Below are 18286 nucleotides of genomic sequence, written 5' to 3' on the forward strand. Positions count from 1 at the left end.
AATAATGCTACCTCCCCTTCCCATTTATTTCACAATATTCTTGACAATTGCAGGTTTTGGCTGAAGAGACTGGGGAATCCAGTGGTCCGCCACTGTCTTAGGCAAGAAAATCAAGTTGCTAATGTTTTGGCTCAACATGGAGCAAGGAAGGCAAATGATAACTGTCAAGATCTTTTGTTTTGTCGACCTCTTTATGTAATGAAAACTCTGCAGAATGATGAGGAAGGTTATCTAGTATCTAGAAAAAGGGTACTATGTTTCAAAGGGTGATATTAAATTCACTCTGAATTCATTTGGGAGTAGATTTGAGTGTTGAAATTCAAAAAACAAGGTAATTTGTATGAGCAAAATTTGTTCACACGAACTTTATGCCGAAATGTCTAAAGTTCACCCATATACGTGCCTGTACTTCATGGGCAAAATGTCTGAAGTTCAGCCTTATATATGTCTGAACTTTATGCAAAAATGTCCGAAGTTTGGCCTTGCCAAAGTCACAACTTCAGCAAAAAAAATGTTTGAAGTTGGCCTCGGTAAGTCAAACCAAACCTCAGACAAAAACGTTCGAGGTTTGGCCTTTTAACACATTTTTTTTAATTTTAGTCTCGTAGGTCTGAAGTTGTTCCAAAGTGGTATATGTGTAAAAGAACTTTAACTTCGACTACAAATTAAACACTGACCCAAAATCAAATATTTATACACTTCTCCCTTTATCATAAGAAGTAATATTTGCTCTGAAACATACTTCATATATTTTTGACATAGAAAGTAAATAGCATCACATTTAGAGTTGATGACTCTCTCCCGGCCCCCCATAAAATACCCAATGTTGGAACTTTCCAGGTGCTGCATGTGGGTAATCCAAAACTTGATACAACTTAGGATCGTCAACATATATTGTCGTTTCATCGACATCTATTGTCGCACCTTTATCATTTAAAACGCTAAGCCCCCTACAATAAGCATCATAATTGCTCTGTGCAATAGGAAAAAAACTTGAGCCCATTGGAGGTTTAGGCACACCTGGTGGGCTATACGCAACACCTCCCCACTCGATGTTATTAGCAAAGCTTGCCAAGCTAGTGAAGATCTTTTGAGGCCAAAAACCAATTTTCACATATGTTTTGGCAAGTAAAGGCCACCAGTTTCCATTGACTAGATCCTTTTATTCAGAAGCAAAAAAAGTCCACATTAGTATTCATAACTTAAATTTTAGAAAAATGTTTTACATAAAGAAATAAATGTACCCGATCGATGAACATTCTAAACTCCCATGTGCGCCTTTCTCCACGGCGTGAAATCTTATCGAAAGCCATATCAATAGGTATCTCATTGTTTACTAGTACAAATCCCGGGCATAGTACGTTGAAACAATGTTTATTGCCAGCCTAGTAAGCGTAAAGTAAACATGAACTCTTGTCAATTGACGTAAATAACTAACTGAAAGAAATATTAATTTCATGAAAGCAAAATGAAAATCAATAGAGTAAATAAGATACCGTACCTGAAAATGTATAAAAAGCCTAGTCTTACTGTCCCTATATAGAGTTGGATCCACCTGAAATAAGAAATAGATATTCAATTCATTTTAGTAATGAACAAAATAAATAGGGTTAATAGTATATCAAAATTTCATCAGTATATATTCATTATAACTTTGGTTCTTAGAGTTGTAATATTCAATTCTCTAACCCATCTTAAAATTAAACTTCAAACAAATTTAATTATCATTGAACAAGGTAATAACTTACTCTCCAACCAACTTGTAAAATGTCTGATCCTTTCTGAATTTTTAATCGACATGCACTATGTTGTTGACCTTCAACATGAGGATTATATAAACTAGTAGCCATTCCAGCTCCCCCAAACTTGTTATTTTGATTTTTTAGAGTTCGAACTATTGCAAGCTGAATATAAAATAAAAATATTTGTCAAATCGTGGCTGGATATATCAAAATTAATCTATTTGCACCCTCTTAAAGTAATTATCATTTTTTCATTAACAACAAAGAGGAGCATTAGAAATAGTGGGAAAAGGAGAACTCAAGATAAAATTTGATCCTTGCATATTTTATAATTGTATAAGAGAAGTGATATAAACAGCCAAAAATTTTCTTCCAAATTCCAATATCTATTTATTTAACAAATTCTGTATAATGTACCTAAGCTCAAAGAGGCAAAATTAGAGAACATTGAAGTACAATTTGATATGCAATACCTAAGAAGTCCATTATTAGGTTTAAGAATAACAAATTTGGCATTCGTTATTCAAACAACATAAAATAATTATAAACTACTTTTTTTGAACCCCTGGTCCTTTTGCTTGGTCATTGAGTAAAATAATAATACAAAACTAGAAAATGAAAGTGATGCTAAAGTTGTTATATTTATATACCTTGTATGCTTGCGAAGATATGTATCTTCCTTTCGAGTCACTTGTGTTGTTAATCTGTGTAAAAGCAATAAAATGTTTGAGATTTGTTGCAATGATGGATGACTATTAATTTTTATGTGACCTCTTTTTATAATTATATATTTACTGATGCTTAACATGTAAGATATTACAAAATGAAATCATGATTATATTATTAAAGGCAAAGTGAAGAATTAATGTAGCATTATCTTACCGTATTCGTCAACTCAGTGTCAATTATAACATCTTCTGGCGGTGGCATATTTCTTTGCCTAACAAGATCTTCTTTAGTAATTATTTTAATGGGAACCGTTCCAAAAGGACAATCACCATCTTTGGACCATATCCTCGACGACCAACTAGTTTCAGAAGTACTTGAATTCTGTTTTGGCCTAGCTAAAGTAGGTTTCATCTGTCCATCAAAAACTTAATTGTGTATTAACAAATAATATAATTATTATAAAGTTGAAAGTAAAGTGGAGAGGGAAAGTAGACACATGCCTGTGGATGAAAATTGTGATTCTTTAATAAGGGATGATCAAATGTTGGTTGTTTGTAGAAATCCACACAATTGTATATATCTCCATATTTACTCTGGGAACTAATATGAAATTAGTAATCTTGGTTGCAGTATCTTGTTATCCAATATGTAACTTTTGTTATACATAAAATGACTACGAAAAAGGAATAGAAAACGAAAAGTGTGTAGATTGTAAAACACTTTTCTAAATTTCCCAAATTGTATATAACTCGAGATTTATGTGAAAATCAAAACTTAATAAAATAAGTAATCTTAACTACACTATCTGGTTATCCAATATGTAACTTTTTTGTTATGCATAAAATGTTTACGAAAGGAAAAGGAAACGAAAAGTATGTAGATTGTCAATAAACACGTACTATTCCAATCTTTTACATAGTTTATTGGAATTTAAGTTTCAAAGATCAAATTAAATAGACTTTTATCAAATTTATCCTTATGCTTTTCTTAACTATTCAAGGTAAATATCACTAATTACATTAGAAGTGCTAGATGGAGAGAAGGCTCATTAACTTTTAATTACAACATTAATTTTTTTAAAATGATAAAGTCAACTAACAAAAAAATAGTGAGATTTATTAAAGATCTTCTTGGACAAAAATTATGGGATGCAAGGATAATTATTTCTGTTACAAGTGATATTAGCACATGAGTACCATAATCACTCACAAGACTTATGAATATAATGACTTTTTGTCCGAAATATATACCTTAATTGTTTTGATTGATGGCTTGTTGAGAAGTTTAAGTTGCTCCTCCAACTCTAAGTCCTCCAATTTAGATAGCATTGTTTTTCCTTGAACCCCGTCATAACTTATAAGCAAATACAGTACCAGCAAAGATTGTCGAATAATTTTTTGATGCATCAACATCGCCTAAATACATCAATTTAATTTCATAGGCATAGATGTCAGGATAAATGTGAATACAACATTACTTAAGCAACAACATTAATTTACACAACATGAAAGAACAAACTTATTTCTAATTGAAATTAGCTAACAAAGCATGAAAGCACTAAGTGGTGAACTTACTTGATTTACTAGATGTATGAGAGCTAAAGTTTTCTGAACACCTATGTCTCACCTTTGCTAGTATGAGGAAGATATTATATACTAGTAAAATTTTAAACTGACTATTACACGTAATATTAAATTAATGTAATCTTCTGAAGCATGACTAACAGAATCTAAAAAAGTTCTATTTTAATAAATGTTTTTTGCTCATTTTCAAGTAAAATCCAAAAGGACAATTTGACCATAGATTACCAATAGAGTCAACATAATACTGAGTCACTGTTAATACAGAATTTTTAATGATAAAGGCTGCATTATCTGATATAAAAGTTAATTTGTTGTTCTTTACTCCCTCTGTCCCAAAATTATAAGTGTCACTTTAGAAAAAATCACGTCCATTAAGAAATCAATAAATACAATATGAAATTTACTAAACCATCCCTATTTATTAGATGTCTTTTTTGAGAATTGAACAATCTTAAAGAGGACTATCTCTTTAATTCTTAGAGCACAGCTGGAAACACTTGTCATTATTTGTCTTGAATTCCTAAGATGATACTTATTCTGGGACAAATTATTTTTTGCTAAAGTGACACTTATTTTGAAATGGGAGGAGTATTTCTAATTGTCTTGGTAGCTATTTATAATCTAACAGACCTTGAGGTGTCTTTTGGTTGGTGAATAGGGATAGATAAGGATATCTCATTGAATTAGCTATCTCACTTTCTATATGAAATAACTAAATATTCCACCATTTTAGTACATATGGTGGGATAAAGTAATTCTAAGACTAACTAATACCCATATCAAATGCAGAATAAATTAATCCCACATTTTATTTTGAGATTATTATTCGTAATATTACCAAATAAATAACCCTTTATTGTTCATTATTTTTATTTTTACTATTATAGAAGAGTAAGTTGAGGTCCTTGGATCGACATGTGTGCTTCTTATAATTAAAACTTATTTGTTATTTGTATTTTAGTCATTTTAATGGAGTTGTTGATATTTTATTCCCACGTTAACTTTTTGGTTTGGTCAATTGCTTGGAGTGTCTCATACAGGACAACATCGTAGCATCAACGGACCCACAATTTTCATGCATAATAAATTAGTCATTATAGATGACTTTGTATTTATCGAAAAAATGCATCAAATGTCCCAAACTATACTGGTATATTGTTGTTGTCGCCCCCGAACTATACTCGAAAAGTTGAGTACACATTCAAATTAATCGGTCGATCTATTGCCCCTGACCATCTAAAAAATGAATTTAATACCACCCTAAAAAGTTGATATGACACAAAAAAATATTATGATTAAAAAATAGGTGAGTGAAGCAATAAAAATAACTTTTAAATTTTAATAAAATTTGACTTTTATTCCAACTCCGACTTTCTATTTCACCACCACCACCACCACCACCACCCCCCTCTCCTCCACCTTCACGCCACCCCCAAGCCCTTCTTCTTCTTCTTCTTCTTCTAACCAGCACCACACCTCTTTTCCTCCACCCTCACGCCACCCCCACCTCCAGCCCCAACCCTTCTTCTTCATTTCACTACCACCACTCTTGAAACTCACCATAATTTAGCAAATCAAGAAAAATCCAAAATCGAAACATCAAAGATCAAGCCAACAAAGTGGCCAAACGAGAAATTGAGTTAACAATATTGGACAATTTCATATCTCTATCTATTGTCTGAAAAGGACAAATCAAAACCCTAAATTTGCAAGAAATGAAAATTCAAGATTAAGCAAAGTTGTGTGTGGATATGGAGAGAGATAGAGAGATATGAGGAGTAGTATTTTTTTTTATTTTTTTTGGATGAGGGAAATGGTGATTATTAGTTTGTCTAGGAAAAAAAAAGGAAAAAAGCATAAAAATATGCAATGCCCGTGAACTCAATTTTTCGGGTATAGTTTAGGGGGCATTTGATGTATTTCGCCTATTTTATTGTGAATAGTATAATATAGTAGTAATCAAATGAGCTAATCTAAATATAAGTATCGGAAAAATGGAAAATTATAATATAGGCATATGCTCTAAGTAGGAATATTTGAAATAAATTCTTCATTTCTTTTTGTTATGTTGATAAAATTATAAGTATTTGATTAAGTTCATTTCTTGCAGGCAAGGTAAATAAAGGAAATAATGTATCGTGATTAAGAAATTCGGATATCAACGCCATTTGTATTGAGTATATATACTTATTTAATTATATGTATTTTTTAGCATTAAAAGTAAATATGAAAGAAAAATTTTATTAGTTAGGAGTTTTTGCAACTTTAAAAAATAAACTACTCTTTTAGCTCAATTGATAAGCTTAGTGGAAAATTCATTTAGTTTTTGCTTCTTAATGTACTTATTTCAATTTGTAAATAAGAAGTCGAAGGAAAAAACTTGTGGAGATAAATAAATTTGTATAGCTCAACTAAAGGTAATGTATTTATCTTTGTTAAACTTGAGTTTTACTCACAATTAAAGGTATCAATAGTTTACATAAAGCATATTCTAAAATTATATTACTTGATGAATATTCTAAAATAATATGAGTTTCTTTCGTAATCATATACTACTAAAATTATATTATATGATGAATTTTTGTTGTGAAATTTAGTGCAATAAAAGTTATAGCGGTTAACTTATTTCAAAATCAAGCAATAATAAAATTCTCCCTTTCAATAAAATTCTCTCTTTCTCTCTTCTAATTTGATAAAAACTATCTGCATCAGATGATTATACTATATCGGTAGATGCATGACATATGATTGCACATACTTCTTTCACTAAAATCACAATTAATTATTATAATATTTATCTTATTGAATTACTTAACCATGATAAATTAATACTTATAATTTGATATAAACACTTTGTGAGCTTAAGTTTTTACCTCAATATGTTTAACATAGTATGACTTAACATGGAATTTTTTAAGAAAGAAACTAAAATTTTCAAAAATTATGGTGTCATAATATTTGTGTGACCATAAAACTTTTGAAGACTTGTGCTATTAACTATGACATAATTTTTGCGTGCCTACAAAAGGTTCTTATGAAAGCTAAAATGAGAAGTTTAAAGCAATTTTTTTTCCAATTGTTTAAATGTTACCAATAAAAATGTATCATTAATTCTACAATAGATTAATAAAAAATAATATTAAACAATCGGAAACAAAAGATATAACGAGGAACACATTAATAAGTAAAAGACTTCCAACCAAAACAAGATAGTAATAAATGACAATAGGATTGTTGGCCGGTGCTAGCATGAGCAATGGCATCTAGTATGACATATGACCCCACTTATAAACCTCTCAAGTATTTTTTTTTTCTAACACACTTTTTAAAGGGTAACTTGACTTTTCATTTATAGTAAAAATTGCAGGGTGTATCCTATTTGGACACTAGCTACTCCCTTCGGTTCAAAACAAGTGTCCATTTGACTTTTTTATCTTGATTCAAAATAAGTGTCTATTTACACAATTAAGAAGAAGTTAACTTTATTTTTCATAATTTGCCTCTATTTACCCAAGACAATAAATAAGCAAGAGTCTTATTAATTAAGGGTAGTTTAACCAAAATACCTATTATTTCTTAGGAGTTAGTATTTTTAAGGGGTGTGAAAAAGGCTATGCGGACACTTCTTTTGAGCCGGAGGGAGTATTATTTAATTTATATTCAGTTTTTAAAATTAATATAATTTGTATTCAATTTTGACATACATCACGAAAAAATATGTTACCCCTCTTTCTCCTTTCTTCTCTCGAATCTACTACAATTGAAGTATAATGTTTTGAAAAATAAATTGAATGAGTATCAATAGTGAATCATAGATATATGAATGAAATAGAAAGGAATATTTGTAACACTACGTAAATTCGGGTTAGGTGTGAATGTGATATATGTGTATTAAAGCGACATTTTAGCTATATGAAGTTCTATCGGAATGAGTTTGGGTGAATATAGTTGGTTTGGATCAACAAGAATAGTGGGGTGTGTAAGATTTGATAAAATCGACTAAGTTTTCGGTAGACCTAACTTCCAACCTGTTTACGTGAAAATCCGTTGAGAATTTGAGAAAACTTAAAACATGAAAGTTATAGCCCATTGAAATACCTTTCCAACCATATATGGATCATCCTAATAAGAGCTCTTTACCAATATGCCCATTTTACTGAACGATGTCGACAAAGTCAGAAAGCGTAAATTTTTGGCTAAATGTGAATTGGTTAGGGGAGCTCGTTGAGCGACCTCAAAAGCGAGACATGAGCTCGCCATAAGCCTCGCTGAGCGAGGTAGAAGGTCCAAAATGTCCAGGCCTATAAATACGATCCTTGGACGATTTTATGTCATTTTTCACATTCCATACTTCGTTCTAAACTTTCTTTTGGAGAGAAAACAACCCTAAGGCCTCCTCAAACCTCTAAGGTAAGTTCTTGATCAATTCCTATCATTACTACATCTATATAACATCAAATTAACACTAGTTCATCATTCAAACCCGTCGAGTCTTGATAACCGAAGAAAGAGAAATCGAAGGAGACTTTGGAAAATCTCTTAAAGGTATGATCTTTGATCCTTACTGATGCTATTTAAAGGATCTAGACTAGTTTAAGGTATTAGAACGGTGAGAATCCATGGGTGAATCATGTGGGGTTTCAAGAACACATTTTTGGGCATGAAAAAAGCCCTATTTTTTCGATAAGGGTAGGAACTCTTAGAATTTTGTTAAAGTTCTGAACTTTATCATTAATAATCATTGTAGAACGAATTGTTGAACTTGGAGCGGGAATTGAGGTATGTCTAGATTTCCAAAGACTTCCCTGAAGTATGTCTATGTTTTTGAAATTCTCTTTTAAAGTATGTACACTTTTATTGAAATGTTTTGGAAGTATGAATACATTTGAAAACTCTTTTTTTGTTGGATGTTTCTTGTTAAACCTATTTTCGATTTGGAGATGATTTTTTAACAAGGTCATGCGCGTGGAGGATCAAGCCCATATCAAACCTTATACGAATTATATCTTGAACTCGTTTTACCCTAACATGGACGATTGAACTTATTTTCAAAAGGTTGAAGCTTTAAACATGTTTTGCCTTTAAAATAGTTCTTCTTGAACTTGAAACCGAATAAGTGATTTGAATAAGTTTTAGGAATTGATTGTGACTGGAGATACCTCTATTATGAGAAGATGACTTGAGAAGTGAGTTCGGCTATAAGTCGTGATTGATAATTCGGTTGACATGCTATGATATGTGTTTGTTTGTGTTTGGGCCTGTATGGGCAAGTTGTGCTAGTCCAAAGGAGGATTAGCCATTATGGATCCTAACGTATAGCTTTTGAGTATTGTTGTGCTAGTCCAGAGAACGATTAGCCTTCGAATGAACGTAGCCCCGGTGGTATCTATTGATGTGCTAGTCCAGACGATGATTAGCTTCCATGGAAACATAAACACGGTGTATCTAGTGTTGTGCTAGTCCAGAGGACAATTAGCCTCCGCTGAATCATAACCCTGGTGCATCGAATGGCTGTTCGCTCGTGAGTTGGCATGTGATATTCTTCAGTTTCCCGTAAGGTGGCATGTGATATTTCTTTGGCCGCTGATGGATATAAAATATACATATATTACATACTTAAAACTATACTATTTTAAATGAAGAAGTTATATAATGCTTCAATTTCTATGTGTTTTCTAACAATATTTTGCAGGAAATAAGAAAACCATGAATATAACTAAAGATGAAAGAAAATAGGAGATTGCGGCACATCCAATTCACAATACAAGAAGTGAACTTACATCTTCATCAATATTTTTCTCAAAATATATCTTCTCAAGATACATCTTCCTCACCCTACATTCTCTCATTTAATGGGGAAATTCTCTTCTATAAATAGAAGGCAACTCTTTGTATAGAAGACATCTTGAGTAGTAGGAAAATAACCATTTTTCTCTCTAGCATTGCTCTTGTTCTTTCTTTCTTTATATTTAATTTGTGTCGAATTTTAGACTTTTTCTAAATATTATTGCTACTCTATTATACTTTATGCTGTGGTTATTCTTGTATAATTTTGTAATTCTCGCGAAGCAAAATTAATACTTTATAATTATTGCCTAAAATATTAGAGTAACAATAATTTTTAGTTATATATTATTCCAAATCTTTGATCTTGCTTCTTTCAAATCTAATTCGCAAGAAGGAATTGACTCAAGCAAGTGTATAGATTTAAGGATATTGTCTTATTTCTTTTAATTCTAATCCTCACAGAGGAATTGACTCAAATAACTTCATTGATATAAAGACTAATCTCAAGAGGTCTTTACACCTTATGAGACCATTTAGGCGAGGAAATTACTTCATTTTAATTGTCATTAGTTGTATATCAATTAAAATAGCCGTCCTACCTTGGTAGGAGTAAGGTCTGCGTACACTCTACCCTCCCCAGACCCCACGTTGTGGGATTTCACTTGGTTGTTGTTGTTGTTGTTGTTGTAGTTGTATATCAATTAATATGCATAATGTCAAGGAATGTTAATAATTGATTATTTCCAAGTGAGAAAATGTAATTGTATTAGCAATAAGCAATTATTCTTTTGTGAAATATATTACATTAAGATTATCTTATAATAATATTATTAAGTGACTTCAATTATTCCCAACTCTTTTGAAATCTTTAGGAAATTGTTTGTTTTGTTTAAGTAATTTACAAATTTAAGACACTACTCTCTTTCATCAATTTGATTCTCTCAAATAGTCACCGGGATAATATAAATCGGTAGCTAAGGTGGTTCCAATATCTGTGATACGATATCTTAAACTATATTATAATTTTACAGAGTACGAGCGAAAAATCCTATATGCCCAGAGCTCGTCAGCTGCCATGAGTTGGCATGTGTTTGATCTTTTGGTTGCCTCTGAGTGGCTTGTCATGATCTTGAGTTCGTAAGTGAAAGACCTGATGTGGTAAACGGTAAATGTGTTAAACTCGTTATTCTTTGTTATTGGTTTCTCTCTGATGATTTTGGTTAAGTTTGATGTTTTACTATGTTTCTAGATTCTTAGTTGTTACATAAGTACTGCTTTACCGAGTTTTACTATCTTATTTTGCTATTAACTATTTCCCCTTAGACACTCTCCGAGTACCCAGTACTTAGACATACCATTGTTGTTTTTATGGTATGTTAGGTAACAAAGAAGAGCAGGTTCGTGATATGCGTACGGAGTAGGAGAACTTGCTGCTTTCCGGACTTATTGGTGAACCGACGTAGTTGTTCGTGGGACACCTCTCTACTTTAGTTATTGTTTTGAGTTTCTGGATTGCGTCTCGTAGTTAGAGTATTCATTTATTTATCCTCGAAGCTCCATAGATAGTTATCAGAAGTGGGGGTAGAGTATTGAAGTCTCATATGACTTGGGGGCGTTTTCCACATTTTATGACTTCTTATTTCTATTATACTTCCGCTGATTTCTATAAGTATGGGCATGCTTTTAGTTAGCCATAAATGACTGTTTTAAATAAATGTTAAAAGACTATTGAGCTAGAATAGATGTTTATTGATTTTATAAGGTGCTCCCGATGTTGTTCATAGCATCGGATGCCTGTTGCGCCGAGGATGAGTTTTGGAGCGTGACAATATTACTGATGAAATGAAGGTATTACTAGTAAAACATAGGTATATGAGTGAAATAAAATGCAAATGTCACTAGTGAAATGAAATAAATATATTATGAAGTTGAGGCATACAAGCAAAACTTCAGACAAAATCGATACAAGTAAATACCAAACTTCAGACATTTGTAGGTCTAAAGTTCATTACGAACGGCTAAAATTAACAATTTTACACGTCGCAACTATAACTTAAATGGTGGTCCGAAATTCGACTATACATCCTTCGCTTTTTGTACTTCATCATTGTGGCTTCAATTTAGAACGAAATAGATATTGAATCTTTATATAATCAACTAAAATTAACTTATGATTAAAGCATAGTATCAATGTTTGTGGTTTGACAACGAAATATTATCTTTTAACATGAAAACATGATTAATAAGAAAGGAAGGAATTTCATTTTCTCATTGATTGAAAAATATGCTGTTGCTGTACATGATTGCTTAGATACACATTGGTGGGAAAATTATAAAAGAATCAAATTCTAACTAACTAACTAACTAACTCACAAGTGTCCTATTTTAATTGATGACTGTACAATAACTAACCTATAGATAAATACAAAAATATATAGCTGTACTAGATATGCGCACTTGGTATAAAAAAACTTGCACGATTCAACAAGCTTTCAAGTGGTCAAAGTCATGTTTCTTGAGTCTGTTCCTGTTGCCCTAAACTTTCCTTGCTAATTAATTCATACAAAACATAGGAAGAAATCATTGCAGCTTAGAAGTTGGTTCGTTTGCTCAACTTTTACTTCCTCCCGTCCAAAAGAATTGGTGTTTTAACTTCTAAAAGTTGGGAAAAAAATTGATGTTTCAGAAAATCAAGGTGGTATTTAATTCTTTTTTTTTTCTTTTTCAAATTGGTCTAGAATACATTCCTAATTAATGTACAATAATAATAATTTTGTCAACCTAAAAAGAATACTTAAGACAAAATCCCTCTTATTTTTTAATAGTAAGTAAATTCGTTAATCCATGTGCTCAAACCTAAAACATCAATTACTTTAGACCAAACGGAGTAACTTAAACCTAACTTAAAAACAAATGTAGTAAAATTAAAGTAGGCAAAATTAACCCATTTTTTTGTAACTCGCCCAACCCCCTAAGTTTGAACAGGTTTGGATCATGACTCCTTTGTTGTCCTGACAACAAACGGAGTGAACCAAAAATGACCATCAAATTATCGTGTTACCCTCATTTGGTCTTCTTTTCATCAGATTGATTCGTGTGAACCCAGTTATGGAATCCAACTTTGTTGTTTGAATATCAAATTAGAAAAAAACCCAAAAAAGTCCTCTAAGTTTGAGCATAGACTCAAGATTTTATTATTATAGTTTTAGCCAGCGCTTGGCCATAAATTCCGAAAAAACAATTTGAAAACTTGATTTGGGTGAAGTTTTTCAAGTTTTGAAAATGTGTTTAGCTATAGTTTTTCAAAACATATTTCACTTTTTGTTTTAAAAAATATGAAACATTACTTATACCCATAAGTTCTCAAAACCATCAAGAATACCCAACAAAACAAAACATACATACTTGCTAATCCCAAATTATGCAGAACATGATATTTTAATAACAACAGCTAATAACACACTTACTAGCCACTACAATTTAAATTACACTACAAAGATCCATTTTTATCTTCGCAGTGAATTTCTACAGTTGGCAGAGCAATTTTCCGTAGGGTTTCTTCTTCTACCGTTTGTGTACAACTTAGCTCGTTCATTTTATAGAAGAGACTGCTTTAATTTTTGAAGCATTGTAGATACGACTTTAATGAAGGAACATGGTAGATAGAATTAGTTGGGTCATAATTAGATAGGGATTTTTTATAAAATATAGAAGTTTGGGTAATTCTTAAAGTTTTGAAAATGCCAAAACATAAATCTTGGCCCAAAAACCGGTTTGAGCCAGAAATTTGGGATATGAAAATTTGTTTTCAAAATCTATCAAAATTTTATGGCCAAACAAAAATTTGAAAACAAATTTTCAAAATCAGCTCCAAAATCTATGGCCAAACAGGAGATTAAAGAATGGTGCACTTTTGGTCTGTATAGATGGAATCCGTTAATTGTTAACATTTCCCGTATTTTTTTCCCACCCAACAGGGAGTAACCTTTCCATAGAAATCAGGGGCTGATCCACATGTTGTCGAGGGTGTTCACCCGAACATCCTCGACAAAAAATTACAGTGTATATATCGGGTAAATTTTCTGTGTTTATGTGCATATATTAATTTTTGAACACCCTGAATAAATTATATTTAGTTTTTTTTTTTTCCCGAATACCCTGAATGAAAATCCTGGATCCGTCACTGATAGAAATCACACTTTTCCTTTCTTAGTGAAAAGGGCTTGGCTAACTGCAATTTTAGCCATCTACTATTCTTCTTGGCTAACTGAAATAACACTATTTACATCATTAAAGATAAGCATCTACTAAAAATGCAATTTTATGCAAAAGTTGTCTTTTGTTTTAAGAGATTAATAGCTGTTTGGCATCTTTTCCGGGTCATTTGCACTTTGGTCCCTATTTTGTGCTGGTCTTTAATTTTTGTCCCTCAAAGCCAATAACTTTTAAAAAAATTCTATCATAAAATCCCAGAAGTTATGCCTCACGCCATAAAGAACTTATGCCTCGCTAGACATAAGTTTGATTTTGAAGAGCAAAAATTAAAAATCAGCTCATTTAAAGGGCAAAATTGACCGTGCAATTTATTGCTTTTTTCCTACTATCTTAAACTTAAATGGTAAGTACCCGTTAGAATTAGCCCAGCTGAGCTCGGCCCAATTTCTATAGGCCCATAACCCAGGCTGTAAACTTTTCTTTTTCATTTTTTTTGCACGAATTTTCTTCTCTTTAATTTTTACCCCTCAAATTGCTGGTCTTTAATTTTTTCCCTTAGCTTAAAAAAGTGCCCTAAAGTACCTTGAGGTTCTGGGATTGAACCCCGCCCAGTAAAAAAAAACAATTTCTCAAGACAACTTTTTTAACCGAAAGCCAAAAATTAAAGACCAGCAATTTGAGGAACAAATATTAAAGACCACCCCCGAATAAGGATAATCGTGCAAATTGCCCGAAACTTTTTTCCCAAATTTAATTGCCTAGAGCTATTAAATTTTAAAAAGGTTGTTTGGAGACAAATGCTCTAGAGAATTACATGTTCCACAGTTATGTGCCATATTGATATAATTATGCATTTTATTTTATGAGATATAGTCTTCTTTAGTCTGGTGTATAAAATAATTATGCATAATTTTTTCTTCAATCTTTATTTATAACTTTCAAATTAATGTGTAAAATAAATCATTTTCATTCCTTTTTCTCTTCTGATGATGATGATTTGATCCTAGATGTAACTTGATTTGCAAGTTGTCTTTTTTTCTTTTACTTAGAAATTTATTTAACTACATAATAGTAGAATTAAAAAGTTAAGTAATTATTCCAATGAATACATATAATAACTAATCCACCTTATTCACTGTTTCGCACTATTGAAAACCTTTAAGCTGTGTAAAACTAAACTTTTAAGCTTCAAAAAAGAAAAATCCGTAGCTCTCTTTTGTTGTTGATTTTTTTTTATAAATTTACTCAAATTATAAGTCTTTTCAAAAGGAAAAATATTTTTGATATATTAAAGTATGATTTTAGACATAACATCCCACTTTGTTATAGTCAAATTTTTAGGTCAATATCTTAAGAAAATTTTAAGCTATTCCTCTTAAATTTCTTGGCGCAAAGTCAAATTTTGGGAAAAAGCTGTCAGACCCCTCTTTGTCACCAAATTGAAAATTTTAAGAGCCAAAGGGTTTTCAAACTGGAAGTGGCAAAAATTATGTTTCAAAGAAGGGACTTATCAAGACAAAAGAGTCGCCAATTAACAATGAATTATGATGCCCAAAGCATGCAATTTTAGCACGGTCGCTTTATTGAGTTGTATTGGCTTAAATAAAAACTTCAATTGAATAACTCATAAGGAAGCGCGCACACAAAGATAGTTTAGAAGTGTCCAAGTTATTACAACTCAAAATATGAGAAAAGTAAACTTACGCTATTATATATAATATAAAGCTATGCAATAGAAAAATGATATGGTACATTTCTATGACCAATGATTTTATTTATCTTTTTTCTCATTTTTTTTGACAATTTTCCTACTTCTCGATTTCTTTTTCTAAATAATTGAATTAACAAAAACCTAACATTAATTCCCCTTTGCAATAAATTCCAAGAGACCCACAAAGGCAACCCACATAGTAGAACCTTATGATGGGAAAAATTCCCACGTAGTAGAAGATTTATAGTGACAATTCATCACAAAATTAACAACGGGTAATTATATCGACCAGGGAAAACTACATATATATATATATATATATATATACATGTTAAGGATAAATATTTACGAAACGTGACGGTAGTTTTCCTTATTTACAAAATATAACGATATATTACAAACATGACGGATTTTCATATATTTTTTGTTTTTTTATTTTTTTTCCTGAAAATATATATTTTAAAAAAAAATTTTAAAAAATAATTTTTATATATTTTTTTTAAAAAATAATAATTTTATATTTTTTTAAAATTTTTTTGCTCAAAGGCTTAAAACACTATCTCAAATTTTTGTGTATGAAAGCTGTGTGAAATGTGTATGTATGAGCGAAATTTTTAATATAATTTTCATACACAAAATTGTGAGCGAAAAATTTAAGCCTTGAATATTATATGAAAGTTGTTACAATATTGTTGTAGTTGTATTAATTTTTCAGAAACCTAATATGAACATTAAATGTGAATGGAATTCTAAGTCTTGAGCGAGATATACACATTTCATACCATTCTCATGCATAAAATTTTGAAGCCTTGATCGAGATATACACACTTCATACATAAAATTTGAGCGAACTTTTTAAGCCTCTAGTAAGATATACACATTTCATACACAAAAATTTGAGCGATATTTTAAGTCTTGAATGTTGTATCAAAGTTGTATACAATGTTGTTGTAGTTGTATTAATTTTACATAAATCTAACATGAACTTTATACACAAAAATGTGAGCGAAATTTTAAGACTTGAGCGAGATACAAATTTCATACACACAATTTTGAGCAGATTTTTAAAGCCTTGAATGAGATATACACTTTTCATACATTTTTCATACCGTTTTCATACACTAAATTTTGAGCGAACTTTTTAAGCTTTGAGCGAGATATACATATTTCATACAACTTTCATACATAAAATTTTGAGCGAAAAAAATATAAAATAAAAAATATTTTTTTAAAAATCATGTTTTGTATAGGGTTTGTAATGTTATGTTTTGTAAATATAAAACTATCATCACGTTACTCCTTAAAATGTATATATACATAATTGTCCCTATTGTCAATCCATATATACCTTTGCCTTTTGATACCCACTAAATCAGCCCACGTAGTAGAATACTAGAGGCACGGCCCAACACTGAGTTTTGATACAATTTTTTTAGGGCAACTTACACAAATGACTACATTTTGAGTTTTTTTTTAGGCATAGCTATACTTTTGCTAATTACATTTCGTAGCTACAGTAACGTGTATTCAAATTCGATTGTATTTTGATGTATCCAATTCAACTGTATTCATTATTCATTTATAACTACTTTTACATTGTATTCAACTTATTGAATTTAAATGTGATTGTATTCAAACAACATAAATGCAAAAAAATACAGTGATATTCAGATGTATTCAAATTTCACTGTATTCATTTATATACAAAAAAACCTCCTTCTAAATACAGGTGGAAAATACATAAAGAAACATTGTTTTTTACCATAGAAAAAAATGAATACACTCAAATTTGAGATACAATAAATAAAATACACTCGGATTTGAGATACAAGAAATAAAATACACTTCAAATTCACCGTATTCATTTGTATACAAAAAGATCTCCTTCGAAATACAGGCGAATAAAGTATATTTTCCGGTCAAATATGGACAATAAACTGTATTTTCGGTCAGATCTAACTTATAAAGTGTATTTTCCGGTCAGATTTGGGCCTTACCGACCTACTCCTTTTCCAATCAGTGTGTGGCAGCAGCGGTAGAACTCACCGGAGAAGATGGAGAGGAAAACGATGACTCTGCCATTGACGAAGAAGAAGACGCCGTATCAATTCAAATCAACACAGATACACGATGTACAACGAGTATATGTGTATATATATGTGTGTGTGTGTGTGTGTGTGAAGGTTGTGGTGGTGTTTCGACGGTGTTTAGGGTGGTTCGACGGCAACGACGGTTAGACTCGCAGGAGATTAGAGAGACCATATGTTAGAGAGAGAGAGAGAGAGAGAGAGGGAGGGAGAGAGAGAGAGAGAGAGAGAGAGAGAGAGAGAGAGAGGAGGAGAGAATCGTTGGAGATTAGAGAGAGACCAGACGTGAGAGAGAGAGGGAGAGAGAGAGAGAGAGAGAGAGGAGGAGGAGGAGGAGGAGATAGTTCCAGACGTTAGAGTGAAAGGATGAGAGAATTATGTATTACTTATCTTGTGTAATTGAAATACAACATTTAGCTACCAAATGTAATTAAAATAAAGTGTAGTTACTATATATAAATATCACTTATACGTTCTCAAACCCAAGTAAAA

At 31.3% G+C, this 18286-nt stretch overlaps 1 protein-coding gene across 2 annotated transcripts; it reads right to left on the minus strand.

Moving 5' to 3' along the window:
* Positions 1–772: 772 nt before the first annotated feature.
* LOC132638085 (protein neprosin-like) lies at positions 773–4059 on the minus strand. Of its 2 annotated transcripts, XM_060355069.1 has the most exons (9): positions 3986–4059; positions 3662–3826; positions 2912–3004; positions 2625–2822; positions 2393–2446; positions 1749–1904; positions 1502–1555; positions 1245–1385; positions 773–1159 (listed from the first exon to the last, which is right to left on the minus strand). In XM_060355069.1, exons 2-9 carry the CDS (start codon positions 3821–3823, stop codon positions 782–784), a joined length of 1236 nt encoding a protein of 411 aa, XP_060211052.1. In that variant the 5' UTR covers positions 3824–3826; positions 3986–4059; the 3' UTR covers positions 773–781. The 2 variants fall into 2 exon arrangements, with proteins under 2 accessions (XP_060211052.1, XP_060211053.1); XM_060355070.1 differs by lacking the exon at positions 1749–1904.
* Positions 4060–18286: the final 14227 nt, after the last annotated feature.

This window comes from Lycium barbarum, chromosome 4 (assembly GCF_019175385.1).
Source record: "Lycium barbarum isolate Lr01 chromosome 4, ASM1917538v2, whole genome shotgun sequence".
Classification (NCBI taxonomy): Eukaryota; Viridiplantae; Streptophyta; class Magnoliopsida; order Solanales; family Solanaceae; genus Lycium; species Lycium barbarum.

Coding starts and splice junctions, on each gene's coding strand:
- LOC132638085 (XM_060355069.1), bottom strand. CDS start 3,823: ATGTTGATGCATCAAAAAATTATTCGACAATCTTTGCTGGTACTGTAT. Junction 1,556..1,748: donor TTTTACAAGTTGGTTGGAGA/GTAAGTTATTAC, acceptor TTCTTATTTCAG/GTGGATCCAACTCTATATAG. Junction 1,160..1,244: donor TTAGAATGTTCATCGATCGG/GTACATTTATTT, acceptor TCTGAATAAAAG/GATCTAGTCAATGGAAACTG.